The sequence below is a fragment of the Plodia interpunctella genome, chromosome Z (genome assembly GCF_027563975.2).
Source record: "Plodia interpunctella isolate USDA-ARS_2022_Savannah chromosome Z, ilPloInte3.2, whole genome shotgun sequence".
NCBI classification, from domain to species: domain Eukaryota; kingdom Metazoa; phylum Arthropoda; class Insecta; order Lepidoptera; family Pyralidae; genus Plodia; species Plodia interpunctella.
In genome coordinates, this window is record NC_071324.2 from 110,443 (window position 1) to 130,063 (window position 19,621).

At 39.2% G+C, this 19,621-nt stretch overlaps 1 protein-coding gene across 13 annotated transcripts in view; it reads right to left on the minus strand.

Annotated features, from left to right (window-relative positions):
* Pdp1 (PAR-domain protein 1) overlaps positions 1–19,621 on the minus strand; it is a 101,578-nt gene that overhangs the window by 5,611 nt on the left and 76,346 nt on the right. For 5 of the 13 annotated variants that reach the window (XM_064437045.1, XM_064437043.1, XM_064437046.1 and 2 more), the window contains 3 exons: positions 1,352–1,488; positions 881–1,088; positions 331–443 (listed from right to left, as the gene is read on the minus strand). In XM_064437045.1, coding sequence (XP_064293115.1) covers positions 331–443; positions 881–1,088; positions 1,352–1,488 — 458 coding nt within the window. Of the gene's footprint in view, positions 1–330; positions 444–880; positions 1,089–1,351; positions 1,489–12,472; positions 12,747–19,621 lie in introns of those variants that run through there. The other 8 variants (XM_064437041.1, XM_053768654.1, XM_064437042.1 and 5 more) reach the window with 6 other exon arrangements.

The following is a 19,621-nucleotide window of genomic DNA, read 5'->3' on the forward strand; positions in this document are numbered from 1 at the left end:
CATACTAATATTATAAAGAGAAAATACTTGTATTTTTGTTTCTTGTATATTACAACAACTAACAGAGTTTTGCAGGACTAATATAATAAAGCTAAAGAGATTGTTGTAGGACTGGTTGTAAATGTGTCTGAACTGTCGGCTTTCAGGAGTATTACAAACGCACCTACCATCAAAGGTGGCTATTCCAAATCACGTCCTTGTTCTTTAATAAAAGCTTTTTGTGAAACATGAATGCGTGACTTGTGAGTGTCTTGTGTGCGATGTAGGTGCGATCACCGCCGCTCCCCGCAGGCAGTTGGTGGCATGCCGCTAGAATGATAGCGCACTAACTTCATTTACCTGTTTCCGGGACTTCTTGATCATGGGCTGCGGCTTGAGCTCCTCGTCGGAGAAGGCGCGCGTCCGCGGGTCGAAGTCGCGCCCGGACGAGGCCATGGAGAATGCTGAAATCACAGTCGTCGCCAATTTCAATCCATCTCAATCAATCGTCTACTCAAAATTTACATCTTCACAAAGTTTAATTTTAAATCTGCTATAATTTAATTTTTAAATCTACAATTTATTGGTAATTACACTCGTTTTGAGTATCTTTTTTTTCTATTTAAGCAGTACCGGAGAAGTTAACTCTTAGGCTTCTTGAGAAACCACTCTTGCCACTTGAGAAGAAGCTCTCGGCTCTTTGGCGTTTTGAGATCCACTACTGTGTAAAATTATTAGTTTTTAGCAGTCTAAAAACTTTTACACGGTAAATAACTTAATCATACGTAATGTACTGTTAGTGGTACCTTTGATTAAGTTATTATATAATATATATATATATATATATTGAGTGGAAGATCTTCACAGGGCTCTCTGTTTGTAATGTAGTAGAAGTACTTACTAGAGTCTGCGGGTGAAAGCGGTGGGTTGATGGTGTCTGGACTCATGCAGTCTGACGGGGACGGGGAGCGCTCGCGCTTGGTGACGGGGGGCGGCAATCCCAAGGCCAGCCCCGCGCCGGCGCCGAACGCGGAGCCCCCCAGGTGCGCGCCGCCCAGGGTCTCGCCCGGCATGCCATTCTCCGACAGGAACTCGTCTAGGTCCACGTACTGAAACCACAACGACCAGTCAAGCGCGGCCGCAGATGAAAGCCTAGAGGCCCACACTTATAGACGAATGCTCAGCAATTTGTAAAATAAGTTCGCGGTTGCAAAATTCGCTCGCACTTATCTACTAAATTACAATACCGAATATTATATATAAATGCAAAAGGAAAAGGGAACAGAAACAAGCTGCTCTATTACCTATTGCGGGTGACGTTAAAGCACAACTACGCACACAACACGCATTAGGTAACAAAGTGGCTACTGACTTCTAGTACCTTGAGATCAGGGTCGTAGGGCAGCGTCTTCTCCCACAGGTTGGGCCCGAGGAAGGCGGCCTGCGCGTCCCACAGTTCGGTGTCATCTTTCTTGTCCTCGAGAGCGTCCTTACTGTTCACCGACTTGCCTGCAACAAGAGGAGCCGTGGTTACTTGCGCCGCGCGGCCGTATCTCTACGAGGGCACGGCCGCGGCCGAGCTCGCTGGCTCGGGCGGTAGGCCTACAACAGCAAACTCGTTTGTAGGCCTACCCCACGCACCCACCGCTTAAATCTATATTCAACACACGGGAAAAACTAAACAATCATAAAATTACCATTTTTGATAATATTGAAATGACATTCGCTTAGCACAAAATGAAATGAAAAATAAACAATAATAACAAGAGATTCGCCACAGCAAGGAAAAACGGATTTAGTAAATCAACAACATAATACGTTTTTGTCGAGGTGAAAAATTATTTAATTAGACAAACAGCGTGAATAACAATCGTTATTTTCTATTTGATAAAACCGAGAAGAGAACTCGTAGATGTCCTTGTTTTCTGTTTTGATATCCAATGGTGGCTGGCATAATACGTGTTTCCTCATCCATGCCGATAAAACAATGGTATTATTCTTTCCAGGTTAGAATAGAAACATCTCATTCATATTGAGAAAATAAAATTAAGTTAGTCTTATAAAGCACAAGGCATTGCAACCACATGACTATAACAAGCACGAATGTAAATAAGCTAAGGAAGGTAGATCACTGCGTCAGCTCGTGAAGAACGAACAACTCCTCAGTTTTGGGAGAGTCAATCTATTTAAATAGGGTGGCTCTTGCCTGACAGGATAAACGTTGCGGTCGGTCTGTTTCCGGAACCCGACGAGGCAAGTGGCACTTCATTACGGCTAGTGTTCAAGTTGCAACTGCCGCACCCGTAATAATTAAATATATTTTCTTTTTCTCATCTTTTATAGCTATCAACGGTATTTGATTGATTCGCCTGTCATGAACCTGAGTCGCTTTAACAGCTATGTCGTGTCCGGGGGAGTCCAAATTATTACAAAAGGATTATTGCTTTTTTTAAGTATTAGGTTTTAGCTACTAAACCTATTCTAGTGAATAAACTCTAAGTATACCTGTGTATATATTGAAATTATTGATTAAATATACTTTTTTTAAAACAATATTCATTGAATTCAATTTAACATTATAAACTTTTTATTTAAATTTCAATGCAATTTATGACTGTCCCTATATTCGGGTTGAAGAATCTTGCAACTGAATTTTGAAGCAGAGAATTATTTATTTTTTATGGTCAGGTTCCCATAGGATAATTGAAAAACTAATTTTGAATCAAAAACGCTTCGGAATCCCAGGCTAACATCTTCTTATAGACATTTCATCCCGGAAAATGAGGAGTCCTGTGGGAAAATTAGATACATTTCATCCCGGTAAATGGTCAGGTTCCCGTAGGATAATTGAAAAACTAATTATGATATGAATCAAAAATTCCTCGGAATCCCGAGTTAACATCTTATAGACATTTCATTCCGGAAAATCAGGAGGGTCCTGTAGGAAAATTAAAATAACAATCTACGACGCCAATTTACTTAAAAATTTTGTAGAAAGGTGTAAACAGAATATAAACATATTTTTTTTATCGATTAATGTCTGATATAGATATAATTAGAAGGTATCAAGGTGGGCCTAGTATGTATCAATATATAAGTGTATAAAACTCCCGTTACTGAGTGACTGACTGACAGACAACGTACACCCGAAAGTGCTAGGCGGGAAGCTGAAAATTGACACGCTTACTTTTTGTAGTAAATAACTGTAATAGTAAATACAAATAATTTTCGTTTGTGGTTAATAAAAAACCGGGACGTTATGGAAAATGGGATGGCATGAGTTGCAGAAAGCGGGAGTTGGAGTCGGAGCGGGAAATGGGAAGGAAACACGTGGTGGGAAACGGGACGGGACACATTGCGAAAAACATGATGGCACATAATATGTAGGAAACTGTACGGGATATCTACATTACATAGCAGGAAGCGGGATTGGACAAGTTTGCAGGACGAGACACGCAACAGGAAACAGGAAATTGAACTAAAGATGAGAAAAAATGAATTTTAATCCTATATGTTTATCAGTCTTACAGAGTACGCGATAAAAAAAATACTGAGATTTTGCTTTGAAATTCACGCGGCAAAAGCTAGTTTCAAATAATTTGAAAACAGAGAAACGGAACCAGAACAGACGAGGAAAATGTGTTAAGAACATTCGGTAGCATGAACACGTGAAGAAGAAGAAGTGAGGGGAATGTGATTAAACTTGTAGGTGAGGAGTCCAAGGCGAGCCGGCGCATTAGCATAGTCGACAATGAGCCGGTCGTGTCTGCGACATGATGCTCCCATACAAACATCACTCGCGTTCTAAATATTGTCCCGCATAATACAATACTCTGAAACCTCGTATGGTTATGTGTTCTACTAGCTTTGTTAACATAAAACATAACGAGACATTAATGACTGTTACTGCATTAATCTTTACAAATACTACTTATTAGACCTTTTAACGAACTGAAAATTATGAAAACGCTCATCAGTTTTGTGATGAAAATAAAATATTCCAAAGTTTTTAGCTTTTGGCTCCCAACTACAAAGTATCTGGTCAGATATTCAGTTTACAGGGTAAACAGCATTACCTAAACATTACGTTGAAAATGCAGAAAGAAAAAAAAATCTGAACTCTTCAATAAAAAAGATCTTGACAGCGACGACAAAACGTCAGCTTGTGAGTTGTGACACAATGCCGCCCGTGGGAAACACGCGATCCCGCGGCTTCCTAGCGAAAAACTAACCAGCGGGGGAGAGGGGCGCGGTACAGGAAGCGGGAAGTAACCCAGTTGCAGAGTTACGTGCGCGCCACGCTTTCCTTGCGATTCCGCGCTAGCGCGTGCGCGCCCGCCGCGGGTGCGCATCGCCGAGCGCGGCCTCGCCACGACGAGTCAGACGCTCCTGTTCCACTTCGAGAATAGACCACCATATCAGAATGCCATTCTAGAAGGGTTGACCATTATAACAAAGTCATAACGAAGTTAAGTCAAACCCTAGTATACAAAAAACATATTACGACTGTGATCGAGGTGTGATAGAAAAAAAAAGATATAAAACACGATTGACCAAACAAAATAGGTACATGAGAGTTATTAAAAAAATTTTTTTTATTAATATCCCTAGAGTATAATAATCAGCTTCCGCATATTCTTGGATAATATAAGTTCACAATATGCCGAGAATATAGGTCTCATGATATAATGTTAGTTCCGGAAGCAAAGCGCAAGAACTCTCACTTTCGTCCGGAGAAAGTGGTCGAGCCGATGACGGCCGAGCGACGCCGACATAGCCCGAAGCTTACGTTGCAATCACCGGCATCTTTGTTGTTTCCGTACTAAGGAAATGTCTGACTTCACATGATGGTATTATTTATTTGCAAAATTAACAAACTATAATTAACAAGATTTATGCGGAAGAAATATTTGAGAGCAGTCATGAAATTGAGCAAAATATATAAGGACAATTTGATTGATAGAATTGACGTGAAAATATGGACATCAGAAGATTGCCGAAAATTAAATAGAAAGTTTGTGGAAAAACGGTAGGTAGGATATTGAAAACATGTACTATTACTTGTCATTATCAAGAATAGATATACCAAATTAACATACTCGTAGCGGAAAAAAACGAAACATGATTGATATAGTGAAGAGTGTTGGGCATCGGGGGTGAGGCGGAGGGCGCGCGATGCGGGGAGCGAGGTAGCGGGGAAAGTGTCCGAATCGGCAAGTTCCGTGGTCTGACGCAGCACTCTCACTTTCCTCGAGAGGGCCGAGAAAGCGACGCCCAAATGTGCGCAATGTTGCGCTGCGCAAACTTCGCCACGAGTCACCGTCACACACAACCATCATCAACCAATACAACTCACTACAATATGTCCGACGAGAATATCCTAACCCTAACCTCTACATACATTCTAGAATCATGTAAATTCTTAAGAAAATATAACACACACCTAAAAAATAAGCTAAATAAAAAAAAATAGATATTTAAATAAATTACAAATTGTCTTGACAAAAAATTTGTTGTCTCAAGACCACACTAACTAACTAAACTAGATAACTAAAATAAACAACCATATCCCAAACCAAAAATATAATGAAACTGCCTCTTTTTAATAAACATTTAAAATAGTTTCTCGTTACTACACGCAATTATAACCTAGACTTTTTAAGACATATGTTTAATGCTTGTTATATGTTTGATTTCTCCACCACTCCCTAAAATGTATAAGTAAAACAGACGTCTAGATGCCCTCTATGTTGTCTGTGCCCTTGCAGGGTGTCACTTGTACTATCAACTTATGCATGTAACCAACACATATAACTTGTGACTTGCAATAAAATCTGAATCTAAGTTTATTATAATTTGCCCTTCAATTTCCATATAAAATTGACAAAAATACTTCAAACAGAATTTTCTTAAAATTTAAAAGGAAATCAGTAATTATTTTTCATGCTATTTTATTATTGAGTGTATATTTAGACATTTATGTTATAACCATCTATGAGTTCCACTAGAAGTTCCTTATGTTCGCTTGGCGTATCAGCGCAGGGTGGACAGATGGTGGGGGTGATTGTGCAACTCGATTGCTTCCTACTCAGGAAATATAGGTGAGGAGTTCTTCGGGGAGGGGGGAGGTGTTAGCGGAGCGGGAAGTGGCTGCTCTTGCGCAATGGAGAAAGTAGCGTTTTCCGGCGACGTGCGATCATTTTCGTAAACGTGTGAATTGAGCGAAAGTGAACGAGAAAGCCTCAAGCCTGGCTCAGTGCTTTACTATCGTCTCTCATCATCCACGAACCGCCGCGACCTGCCTGCCCCAGACGCTTTGTATCGTTTCAGTAGCTATAGGCCTGGGGCTACTGGTCACTCAGTGTTCGTTCAATTGTTTCAGTGACTTCATGCTTCTTGATATTATTTATTTGTTGATTAGGAGCATGCTTTGTTAATTAATTATCCCTGCAACCTACCAAACCGAAAAAGCTATTTGCATTTTGTTAACAATGTGTTATTTGGAGATCGACATTAGATCATTCTGTCGTAATTTATTTAAGTATGACTTAGGAATTTACTTAAGCACGTTAAGCAAATAATTTTACTTAAATTCACCGTGTCTCGTTCTTTCTTGATATCTAGTTTTAATTTGTTTGAATATTATTCAATAAATAATAACTACTTTTATATGACCGTGCATGATATGTCGTGAGAACTCCAGAATGAATGATCTTACCAACTATCATAAAGTTAAGTTTGATTGTGATGATCTAACTGATGATAATAATAACAGAGCCTTAACGTCGCTAGTAGAATATTCCTGATCAAGCTGTGAACAAATGATAATAATGGCTGGTAAGTCATGCCAAATCAAGGCTGGTATTTATATAGGTAGAGTGCGATTCGACCAAATATCATCATTATCAGTTTAGTGGCTCAGTTTATTAATGAGAAAACTACCACATATAGGAACTTTACATCCAAGTTTATGGTATATTTGGTTTAATGAGGGCAATTGGATATTATTTGTGCGATAATTCTAGTAAAATCATATTAAGAGTGTGTTCCAGAATGATCAGTGTTGATCAGTGTATTTCCCCTGACCGAACGGTGTATTTAGAATATTTTGTCTGTGTTTTCTCAAACTCAAAAAGCGGACAAGACTGATTAGTGTGTAGTGTACAGATTTCCTCAGATTCCATGTTCATCTCCAGAAGCATGCCACACTTATCTAGACCGAAATGTCAGAGTTCGAATTCCATTGAAACAAATAATATTACTATCCGAATGGGCATAAAAGTAGTACCTATACGACAGATTGGTGAAGATAACCCACATCAATCTCTAAACTACTGTATAAGAACCAGAAATTTCTCTACATACTCGTATTACACATTTTCTACATAGAAATAGCGTAATAATACTATTTTTTTTATTCCGATTTCCGATTTTTCAATTCATTATATTTTTCTTAATTTTACTGTTTTTATATATTACTAATTCATATAATTTAAAATTTTTTTAGCTATAACCCACTGGTGGGCAATTATATTTAGTAATTATATCTAGTGTTCGAAAAATCAAATTTATTTCCAATCATTGCAACAGGTAACTGTTATCTGATTCTTTCATTACTCTATTTACTTAAAGCAATAGAGACAAGGCGAGGAAAGATGTTTGTATATAGTTATTATCTTATTGAAGCTAGAAGAGGTAAAGAAAAGCCAAGAATGGCATTCATAGATAAAATAAAAGACAAGGTAACAGTCGTGTCGTAAAATCTATGGCAGAAAGCAGAGTAGAATGGAGAATACGCAATCGACAATCTTATAAGCTTACTCTATCTCAATAGCCCTTATCTGAAAGTTCCTTTCGTCCATCATTTCTCCCGCCAGTAACACACCAAGTATTTTGTCAATTTCCCCTTTAATTTAATTTCATGTGATATGATGATATCAATTTGTTAACAGTTTATAGGTCAGCATCAGAGTGACACACACTACGTAATCGTATGATGTAGATTATTGGTATCGACTGCACAATGTCCCAAGTCGTTGTATTTTTACACATTTAATAATTTTTATCAGTCAATATAATTGAGACAAATGGAGCTACAGCGCTAAACCTCTTCAAACAACTAGCCTGATCACGACTACTGAGCACACGAGAAGTTAATTATTTTTAAATAACTTATCAATATATACATACAATATTCAATAAGTTGTTTTTTGTATATCAGTAGGTATATCGGCGCAGAGGCAGGAAAAGCAAATGGCGACCAGCAGAGCAGCGCGGTGCGGAGCGGAGCGCGGTCCGCGCGAACGAAAGTAAAAGTCGGAAGGAGGCGAGAGCGGCGGGGTTGCGGGGGACGGGGAATGCGGAAGAAATAAGATAACTTTTACTCTCCGCGGCGAGTGGAGCCTGTGACGACGGCGCTTCACTGAGCAAAACTCCTGTGACGTCTCAAAACACTAATGAAGGTCAGTCAAAGTTAAGGTTACGCCTGATTTCGCCTTTGGTTATATCACCAAATTGTAGATCCTTACTTATTATAAAACAAAGACCACTGCCATGTCTGTCTGTTCGCAATAAAAGCAAAAAGTACTGCACGGTTTTTCATGCGGTTTTCACCAATAGATAGTGTGATTCCAGAGGAAGGTTTAGGTGTATAATTTATTATGTTTTACTCGAGCGAAGTCGGGACGGGCGGCTAGTGTCATATAAATATATAGTCATATCTAGATGCATGCTGCACACTGAAATCGAATTATTTATTGTTTAATAAATTTTGATTTCCCAAACTCGTGTTAACTACTCGGCGTCGATATATTTGCATACATTACGTATTCAAACAATTCCTATTCGAATATGTTTTCTAAAATCATGTTTCGAAGCTAACAAAAGTAAGCGGTAAGTTTTCGAAATGCAACGTCATCGTTTCAAATAACTATAACAAACGTTAAACTATATTACAAAGAATAACTGATGTAATGTGAAATGCAAAGAATAATGTGTTTAATTTATTTTGCCAGACGCCCTTTAACTTGTACTGTGTCTCATAGATCCGTCTGACCGTCCATCCGCATACCACCCGACTTTTTTTTACCCGAATTTTACAAAATTAAGTTATTCCATTCGACATATGAACCGTTGCAAATGCGCTAGTCAAACTTGTAAATCTATATTGCGTCCCGATTATCCGCGAGCGACGGCTCTAATACAGTATGTTTCTTTCGCGGGTCTACTGGAAGAAATTCCTCTATGGAAATAAGTAGTATCCGAACACAATTGTGTTGACTACATAAATAAATAAACAACGATCTTCTCTATTTATACTAATCTTTAAATTTCAAACTATGAACATCTGAGCGACAACGTCGTCCCATCTCCTATGGAGAGCTACTTTTATAACTTTTTTTTACATCTTTTGAATCTTGAATTAAACAAAATTTTGAAAACCTCTATATTGAAACTCATAATTCAGAAAACTGCACCAATTTGAGGACACAATGACAGTGCAGCACTCTAATAGAACTTCCGACTTCCTCCTCCATTGTTGCGATCATGCGTCGCTGTCATCCATCGAGCTGCGGGTAGCAATCATCTGCATGACGTCCAAATTATGGGTATTCTGTCACTCAATAATCAACATTCAACAAATGTATTAAGTTGCTACGCTTTCGGTTCCTGCGCCGAAATCATAAATTTCATCGTAAATCGACGATATTGTAAAGACTTTGAATGACAATGCAGACGAGCGCCTACTATTATTTTTTACGCGAATTTGACTCCAATTCATTATCGTGTAATATAGAAAATGTTAGAACGTGTATTCTTACTTTTCCATTTACCGAGAGTAAGTAATGACAAATCATTGGGATGAAGTTCCGTAGGTATAAGCTTAAAATAACGATCTCCTATCTCATCCGTCGTGTTGCCCACGCTGCGGTGACCACTTTCGATCGTCGAAGCGTATTGTCGACTTGAAAAAGTAAAAGTGGTCTGCTGCTGTGTGCACGCGGAAGAAAGCACGTGTCGAGGATAGCGGGGGGAGCGGGTCGGGGCGAGGGGCGCGGAGAAAGTCGCCAAAAGGTCGGCACTTTTTCCCAAATATTCCAAGTGAAAGTGCGCCGCGGCGACGCGCAGATTAATAAAAAAATAGCGATGACGTGACCTGTGGTTGCGTTTTTTTTGTTGTGTGTGATTGTTCCTGAACCCTAGTAGAACACCAGAAATTCATTCATTTTTATTAAAGCATATTATCAACTGATATAACAATACTTATTAATCTAATTTTGTAAAATCCTGTGGAACTGATCGTGTTGAGATAAGATTTTGTTATGATTTATGTAAATTTGAATGATATAATAGTAAATGTATTAGATATAATTTAATAGGGCTTGAACTAGACATTGTTGGTAAAGCGCTGATAGCGATCACTCAAGTCTAGCAACTAGCTTAGCGCGAGTCGTGGTAATCCGGAAACAATCGAAGCAGGTGCGCGGGCGCCGCACACACGCATCAGTTGTTTTTGCTCTTGCATAGCCTATAACTATACCCTAGAGAGTTGAATTCAATAATAATAATAAAAATGAGTTAATGGTCCTATGTCTATTCAAACAACTGCTAGTGTCAAACTAGGAGACTACGCATACTACTAGGCTGGGGACTCACTAGCCACATTTAGAATTATATATATATATATATAAATATATTGATGATGATGATAACTGACACGAAGTTGACTGACACAATTATCGGAGCCGACGTTAAAGTCTATCTCTTAGTTGTTAAAAAGTAAAAGATTTCAACAGTAAGAAATAACGTTGGCGTCGGTTTGGCTATTCACTCAAGATCACTGGAGAGTGTGCAGCAATTGTATGTATACGGGACAAAGGTTGTGTCATTACACAAACTTCACAACAACGCTACAACGGCAACGAATATTCCTAAAGCAGTAAAATAAATTGGAAATTGTTTTTAAATGTGAACAAACTTTTGAGTGCCGAAAGAAGTAATTGATACTGAGTGATAGAGAGAATAAAACCGAATTAAAAAAAACGTAAAGTACTGTAACACATTATAAAATATGAGAAACAGTTAAATAGTTTATTTTTTTAGCAAAAGTGGATGTTAAAGCTTTGTGACAAAAAATAATTAGACCGTAGAATGCACAGAAGGTCTTAGGAAAGATTCAGCAGATGCCTCGAGACTAGTCCAGCCAGGCGAAGGAGCTAGAGTTTTATCACGAAAGGCAGAAGAGAGAAAGCCAAGTGTGGTCTTGGCGTGTGACGTCATATACGTGTGCTATTGTGCGCGGCTCACTGCTCTGGTCTCCAGCAGCCTCAAGATATAAGATATACATATAGTCTAAGTAGATGCCACGCGACTCGATGAAAACTTGAGGGTACAAGCAACACCGAGAGAGGTAATTCAAAGATAAAGTATTGTGACTGTGCGTCGATGCCTGGCCGACTTGATGAGAAAACGATAGACACTTTTAAAGCAAAAACTACTACTGCTGTTAGAATAACATATCTTAAATAGTTGTATGGATGATACATCTCTAATATTATCTAAATTTGACTTTTATATGGTAATAAATAAAGCTTAGGGATTTTGACATTCTCGGAATATTTGTTGAAATAAGCGTATTCTCACAAATCCTGTGCCGTGTTCAATATGTATGAGCGAGCTAGCAAATATTTAGTTAAGACTATGTTAACACGTGGACAATGTTAACACTTGTTAGAATAATATCAGTTAATTTGTATAATATTGATCTGCAATGCAATGCAAAAATTGCAGTACATAATTAGGAAACAAAGCAAGCATTGATAAATTTAATGTTAAATCAAGCTAAGAGTTTTGTCCCCGGTATAATATTTATAGGCGGATAAAAATATTGGAATTTCTATTTTTAAATTTTGAAACATAAATTGGTATTCTATTTAATGAGTTTGCACTCAGGTCAAAATAATTGTATTCCAATAGTAAGTGGTTGCTAGTCTAGCTAGTCTGTCACTCTGTGTGATTGTCGGTAAACAAACATAGAGTGCGCTAGGCGACACGAGGAGTACGGCTTCAGCTCGCGCCGCCGCGCCGGTAATCGCGTTTGCGACGGATCAGAGTTCCGACCACGTGACATTCATTCGATCACTACTAACAAATTACATTATCTCAAACCGTACCTCTGTCCGAGACCTCGATGTCACATCACAGATATGACGAGACCCACAATTTGTCTCAAATATACGGACACTGTGTTATCAAGTAATCTTCATTATCATTTATTTTGAACAGAATCGTTCCACTATGTCGGGTAGGGTCACAGTATTTCTGCGGATCACCGACGGGAATCGGTCCCGGTGAAAGTCCGAAATCACCGAAACAATGAGCTCTCGATCAACCGAAAACTTCTGTCCGGGTTGCGCTCGCGCACTTTCTCTTTTTTCGCAGCTCGTGCCCCGGGGCGGGGAGAAAGTGCGTGCGCACTAGGGGCGACACTGACCGTTGACGAAGACGTGCTGTCTCCAGATGTGGTACTGGCTCCAGCGGTCGTCGTCCTGGGAATGCTGGTGTTGCAGCTGTGGCAGCGAGGGCAGCGGCGGCGGGGGCGCCGGCGGCAGCAGCTGTGGCGGCGGCGCCGGCGGTCCGAGCGGCTGGATGGGCTGGTGCTGGTACTCCATGTCTACGAGGCGCTGGCGAGGCGCTCGCTCACTGGTCACTCATCGCGGCGCTCGCTCGGGTGCGTGCGCTCGCTGGGACGACCGGCACGCGACTGCCGCCGCGAGGACCGCGCGCGTCCGCGCTCCCTCCCGCGCGTCTCCCCACCCGCCTCAGCCTCCGATCAGAAGTCCTCCTGCGAGCCTCCGCACGCACGACACAGTTTTTAATTGCAGAATGACATAATGCGATGCGCGATCACTCTCGCCACCGATAACTGATTACTCGTCGCGCATGTTATGTGTACATACGAATGCACGTGTCGTCTTCGCGTGTAAACAAACCTAGCAGCTGAAGTGGCGTTATCTAAAGTTCATAACATACTGCCCAAATGCGTAGGTACTGACTTTGGAACTCATTGTCAGTCGTATGAATATTTAGTAAAAATTGTAAACTACTTGTATAAAAGAGTATTTTGCTATGAAATTCACGCGGGCGAAGCCGCGGACAAAAGCTAGTTATTATAATAAAACATGAACATCGTCATGTTGTTCCGCAAAAGTTACAGTCAATTATTAACTTTATCTTAAGCATGAAGTCTGTAGTATGTAATGCAAAATTTTCAAAATCATCTAGATGTTTTATTCGTACCTGTGTTAGTTACGATTTACTCTTACGGCTGGGCGAACTATAATCAAGATAATAGACCAAAACACTCAGCGGGCCAGCGCAGGCCAGCGCCGCGCGCGTTTATGTCATTTGTACGTGCGGCCGCGCCTAACCCTGCCCAAATCTATTCATATATAAATAAGTTACATTTTAATAGGTAACTAAAGTTGCAGTGGATCCTAGACGTAACGCTTCCTTATTATTTTCTAAGCAATTTATTATTTATAGCATAAATAACAAGGATATGTATGCAAGTGACGAAACCTGCAAAATTTACAGCTCAACTATTTCCAGCAATTTATTTGTTTAGAAAGCTGGAACGGACAGACGTTAATTGCTATTTAATATTGTCTTTCCTGAAATTAAATAATGTGCTGGTATGTAACACATGGCTTCTTAATTGACTAAAATGTTAAACTAGAAAAAACCTGAAATATTAGGTGTGACGCATGTTCCAAATTGGTCCTCTTTCATGAATTCAGTCCCACCGAGGCTAGCCCGGGGCCTACGGACAACGGAATATCAAAAACTATACGAATGTATGTAATTTGTGAATATTAAAAAATATTATGAATGTAATAATTGCTTCGTCGTCCTCAGTTACGATGACGTCCGTGACGGATCTACGTAGAAATTGGAAGGTTCAATGTCCTGCTCAATGTTAAAACTTATGTAAAATAACGAAGTACGATGGAGCGGTAACGCGCTGCGTCGACGCAACGGACCACGACGGAGCGTTCGGGCCGGTACGTCATTTACGAACATAGATGGATTTATTGGCCCTTATAAATTTCCCGGATGAAATGTACCAAAGAGATCAATCAGAGGGCCTCCCACGCAACACAAAATGTCGTAACCATTAATTTAGGAAGTACTTCGTTGTACGGAGTACCTACTAATTCCATGGTCGTAGCACGTTCCTGATGTCCACATGTTGTCTTTCTCCCACGCCGAGTACGAATCGTGTACAAAACGAGAGAATGGGTGGATGTAATATCGTGTTACGTGTTTTATGTTAAATTTTCAAAAAATATACATTTTACAAATTTGAGCCTTCTTCAGTGTTTGCCGACACACAACTTACCTAATTTTTTACTACTATAAAAATACACAAATTTATTAGGTATAAATAAAAAAATTCTCTTAAATCCAAATAATATATAGAAGACATGGTGTTTTGCAACATGATAATCATGAGATTCACTACAGCAAATAATGGTAGGGATTTGTTTAGCTGCCGCTCGATGTAAATAATTAATTATATGTACTTGAATGACATATCAACGATGCTTGACAGTAAATAATGATGTTTATATGAAACTGTCTCCGATTACCGCTGGTATTGTCGTGGACATTTCATTAGACGCACACGTATTATTATATATTGTTCTAATTAAATATTAAATATACACGGACTATATATAATGTACCACAATAACTATAAATGTTCACATGATTCATCACATGTAAGTTTCTAATATGTTTACACTACACACTACCAAGTGGTAGGGATACATTTATTCTGGACATTCTGAGGACGTAATATGTATTATGTCCTCAGAGTTCAAAATGTTTCCAAACATCCTGTATTAATGAAAAAAAAATCTTTTCCAGAACAGTTTGCTTCGCCAACGCGGTTATTGTTGACCAGATGTCGGGTGCTTGGGTTAACTGGTGAACGTCAGCAGTGACTCCAGATATCTATCTTACGATTATGACAAATTTGAACTTTATCTAAACTCCAACATGTACCCTCGTTCTAATAACAGGTGTTCAAAAACAAGTGCTACCGACAAATTGAGCAAAAGAAGCATAACTTCACTCTCCTCGGCGAGGTCGGTTAAAAAAGCAATAGTAAACACCAGTGTCGCCAGCCGCCATTGTTCGCTTATCGTCGGCGATGCTGCTCACTTGCTTTTTTTATGAAAGTGTCGAACTCGACTCGGAAGCGAGCGATATTGGTGCGCCCGCCGATGCGCGGCTTTCTCTCACTCCACCGAATTGGGCTAAAGTCTTTGCTTTGACTTTAATGTTTATTCATTATTTCTTTTTGTTGGACCGCTTATCATCTTTGGTCTATTTCGCACGTTATTCGTACATTAATTTTGCTTCAGATACTAGATGCTATGAATATTTCATATAACTCATTTACGTGATACAATGATAATATAGCTTTTTGGCTTAAGATAAGTGTTATGATGAAATCTTTCTCACGCCTAAAGCCTATATGTATCTGTAAATAAGGAATCCTGTCGGAATCAAACTTGGTTAAAGGGGACTATTCTCATCTGGTCGTTTTGGGAAAACTGTAGTGGTCGAGTCCGAGCGAACATGATTGGCAGCAGCGCTGGCAGGGAACGCTTGAGCGCGGCTGATAACAGAACAATGGGCGAGCGCTCGAGCAGGTGCGCCGTGACTCAAGCGGAGGAATTCACAACAAACCAATGCTTAGTTAGGTGGCTCCGCTGACACTATCTACTTCATTTGGTTTTGGTTTATCTTCTATTTTTCCATATTGTATTTTTCCCTTTTTACGGGCCATAGACATATAGAGCAATATTCTCAACAATTTGTATAAACAATTTTTCTTCTATTTGAAGTAGTTCGTGCCTCTTGCACAGATTCACCGCTGGCCGTGTCGTCTCCTGATATCTCAAAGCTCTGTAGCAGTCAGATCTGCTAAGTGAAAGAGATTATATGTTATTACTATGCTCCACACAATGAGGCCAATCCTATCCAATCATAATGTTTGGCGCAAAACTACTAACATAACTGACCCGAATAAACTGGGAGCCGAGCAAGGGACAGGAAGAAAAAGAAAATATTTGATCAGTAAAGCACTATCTTAAATATCCTTTGATACCAGAAGTTAGGGTTTATACTCACTAATTAAGTTTAGTGAATCTCCATAGGAAAAGACACACTATTTGAGGCGTTGATTCAGTAGACATTGGGGAGACAAAAGTAAAGGAACTAAAAAGAAATAAATTTATATGCTATTTATAGCAAGTTTCGTCACTGAATCAGCGACACTAAGGGAAAGCGAGGAAATGTGTCAGTATGTTTTATTATCAAAAATAATAAGCATTATATTAATTAGATGTTTTTAGTGTCATACGATGATTTAATGGAAAATATGTATTATTGATAAGAAATTAATCTTCAAATCAGAATATGTTCACCAGTATGGAGAACTATAATAAAATAAAAGGAAAACATCGTATCAAACAAGGAGGCCCAATAGACGGCTGCAGAAACTGATTCCTGGACGAACATGTCACATTTCACTGTCAAAAGATGTTGTATTTACTGAAATACGTACCTGTAGTATGAATAAACAGACCATTTACTATGTTATATCAGTAAAGCGGCAATTATGATATTTCAGATTATGTAAACAAAACGTAATAATATACAATACATACTCGTAGTTTCTAAAAGGATATGTGGTCCATGCCATTAAGCTCCAATTCATTGGCTAAAGTGGCTCAAAGCAGGAAGCTAAAGGAAGAAAGGTCGTGTGGAATGCACACTCGATGCGCCGGCGCAGTTTTCACTTTCAGGCTTTGAAGGTACAATCGGCAGTGGGGAGGGGGGGGGGCATGGCAAAGTGCGGGGAAGGGGAGAGCGGCGAGCGGGCGAGCCGGGCCGCAAAAAATAAGCTACTTTTCCTTTCTCAAAAACATGAACACTTTCACCTTTGCCGAAACCTGCGAGAAAATGCTTGCCGCGCTTAATGTGCATTAAATAGATGCTTATGCGGATATTTTCACTCTCGTTGGTGGAAGCCCCAGCTCTCGCGTGTGTCCCTCCGCGCGCTGCCGGCCCACGCCGGCTCACCTAGACCTACACTCGTAAACTTTATTACATATTACGTTTTCTAATCAGTGTTGCGGCTTTCGACTTTAAATGTGTTTTTGATGATTGATGGCGGAAAGAAATATCGAGAGAAGTTTGAATGTAAAGAGATTAATGTCGGTGAAAATAGTGAATATTATTGCTTTAGTACGAAGTTCACTTTAATATAAACGTAGAAAGAGATAATGAAGGTTTTTTATTGAAGGTACTTTTTTGTGGTTAATATAGTTTGGTCTGAATAATATGAGATGTAATAAAGTCTGTTGTTGTGTGAATGTTTATGATATGTTGACTTGCAAATAGCGGTCAACAGACGTTTTACGCGTCGTGCTCGTGCTGCTAGAGGCAACGACAAGGATGCTGACGGCCGAGGAGCGGCTGGCGCGAGCTCGTTTGGGGAACGCTGCGAGGGCAGGGTGTGCACACACACCGACATAACTACACTATCCAAAGAGAACATATGAACCGAAAATAGTAAAGAAAGGAAAGATAATAATTATATTACACTTTATTGTGTAGATTACATGAACATATATCTCATTATGAATAATCAGATTTTCTCGAGTCGCAAGATGTCTTATAGAATATAATATCTAAGTTATAATATAGAATATAGAAGCTATAATATAGAAGACCCATCCCAGTCGCGTTTATAGTAAACTCCTCCAAGAAAATGTCGATCTACCTATAGCATGATCTTGGAAAAGTTAACAGTTATATACGGATTGGCAGAGGCGGAGATTGAGTTCTATCAAATTTAGTAGCAATATTTGCTGAGATTTTAGTTTCGGAATGAATGATTTGATTTAGACTTTGCAACATGGCATTGAGCAGGCACCTTCTCGGCCAGAGCCTCAGTGAGCTGGTCGTTATCGCCGCTATCGGCCTATTGTTCCACACAATAACACAGCTGTTTACAGACCGCCACCTGGCATACAAAGTTTTTTTTTCTTCCAAGATGCCAGAACTCAACATGTGTGCGCGAATTTAACACTGAAACAATTTCACGTAATATGAACCTATCGAGTTTATTTGCTTTAAAATGACAAGTTAAAGTCTTAATTATACCTACTGTGGTTAAGGCAAGTTCGCTCAAAGTCTGCGTCAAATCGTTATTTGGGCTTTAGATTCACTTTTTCATGTACATCATAGAACGATTTACAAATCTTTAGTAGGAATCGTCATAACATTCTAATTACACCTTTATACTTATTAAATACGTATGCTATGAGAATGTAAATTAATATTTTACCATGACATTAAATAAAGTTCTGATAGTTCGCGACAACCACCTGGGTAAACATCGCGATATACTTTGAGCTTGGAGGTTCGGTATATTTCGTGTTATTCGATCGAAGTTGGGTGGATCGAGCGGTCGATCACAGTTGGGGATATTTTAATACGAGAATTTATGTTTATATGCCACTATAATTACAGGTTTTGTGCCGACCGCGGCGTCTTTCTTAAAAACTGCGCTCGAGAAAGCTTGAGTGAAAATACTCGAGTGCAATGAAGTGCATTCGGTGGCAATTGATTTGATAGTACCTAGTGGATTGCACCGGTACGAAATATTGCAAACCTGTGAAATTTGAATTATATGGAAATGTTGGATTTAACGTTTAAGAATAGGGCGAAACTCGTAGAATATAAATCAAATTTTAGCAGTCGTGCAGAATGGGGTAGAAAATGTCTGAAATTTTGAATATATCTGAAAAAAAGGGAAGTTCAGCATACGGAACCGCGGGCAAATGATTGTAATTATAATAAAATAATGTAGGTACGTTTAATTTTAAACATTATTTTTATTTAAATACGACTATGAAGAGACATGACTTGATGATGCACCTAGGAAATGGTTCCCGACGACGGAACTCCTCAAAGCACTATGTATATAGCACGATCAAGATATTTCTTTACACAAGGCTTTAGTTCCGATGGCAAGGCATTATTGTGATAAGGAAAACCCAACGGTGGGCCAGGATCGTCTCTCAACAAGGGAACTCCACATCCACAGATCTTTTGTCACGCGTTGAATGTACCAGCACCTCTCTGAAGATAATATAAGCTTGAGTCAGTAACGAAATTATTGTAATAATTTCATATATCAACCGTAGTCAACATAAAGAAAAAAATACCTACGTTTACGCCCATACGAATACTATATCGGTCACAAGGTTTCATAGGAACAGAAGACTTCATAAAAACAGATTACAAATTTACAACATGTTTTAAATTAAATAAAAATAATTCTTGAAAGCAAATTATTGAACGCCTAGTTTAGCTCTATTGTTAAAATTTAGTCGCTCTATTTTTAAAATTTAAACGCCTAAGAAAACAGACCAATTAGTTTAGGAGGCACATGTACTATTTGGGAACAGCCCGTTCGTGAAGTTGAATGGGAGATGAACGTTGAGGAAATATCGCTATTATGTTTAAACAAGGTTTAAACAAACGCGTGTGTGTATCG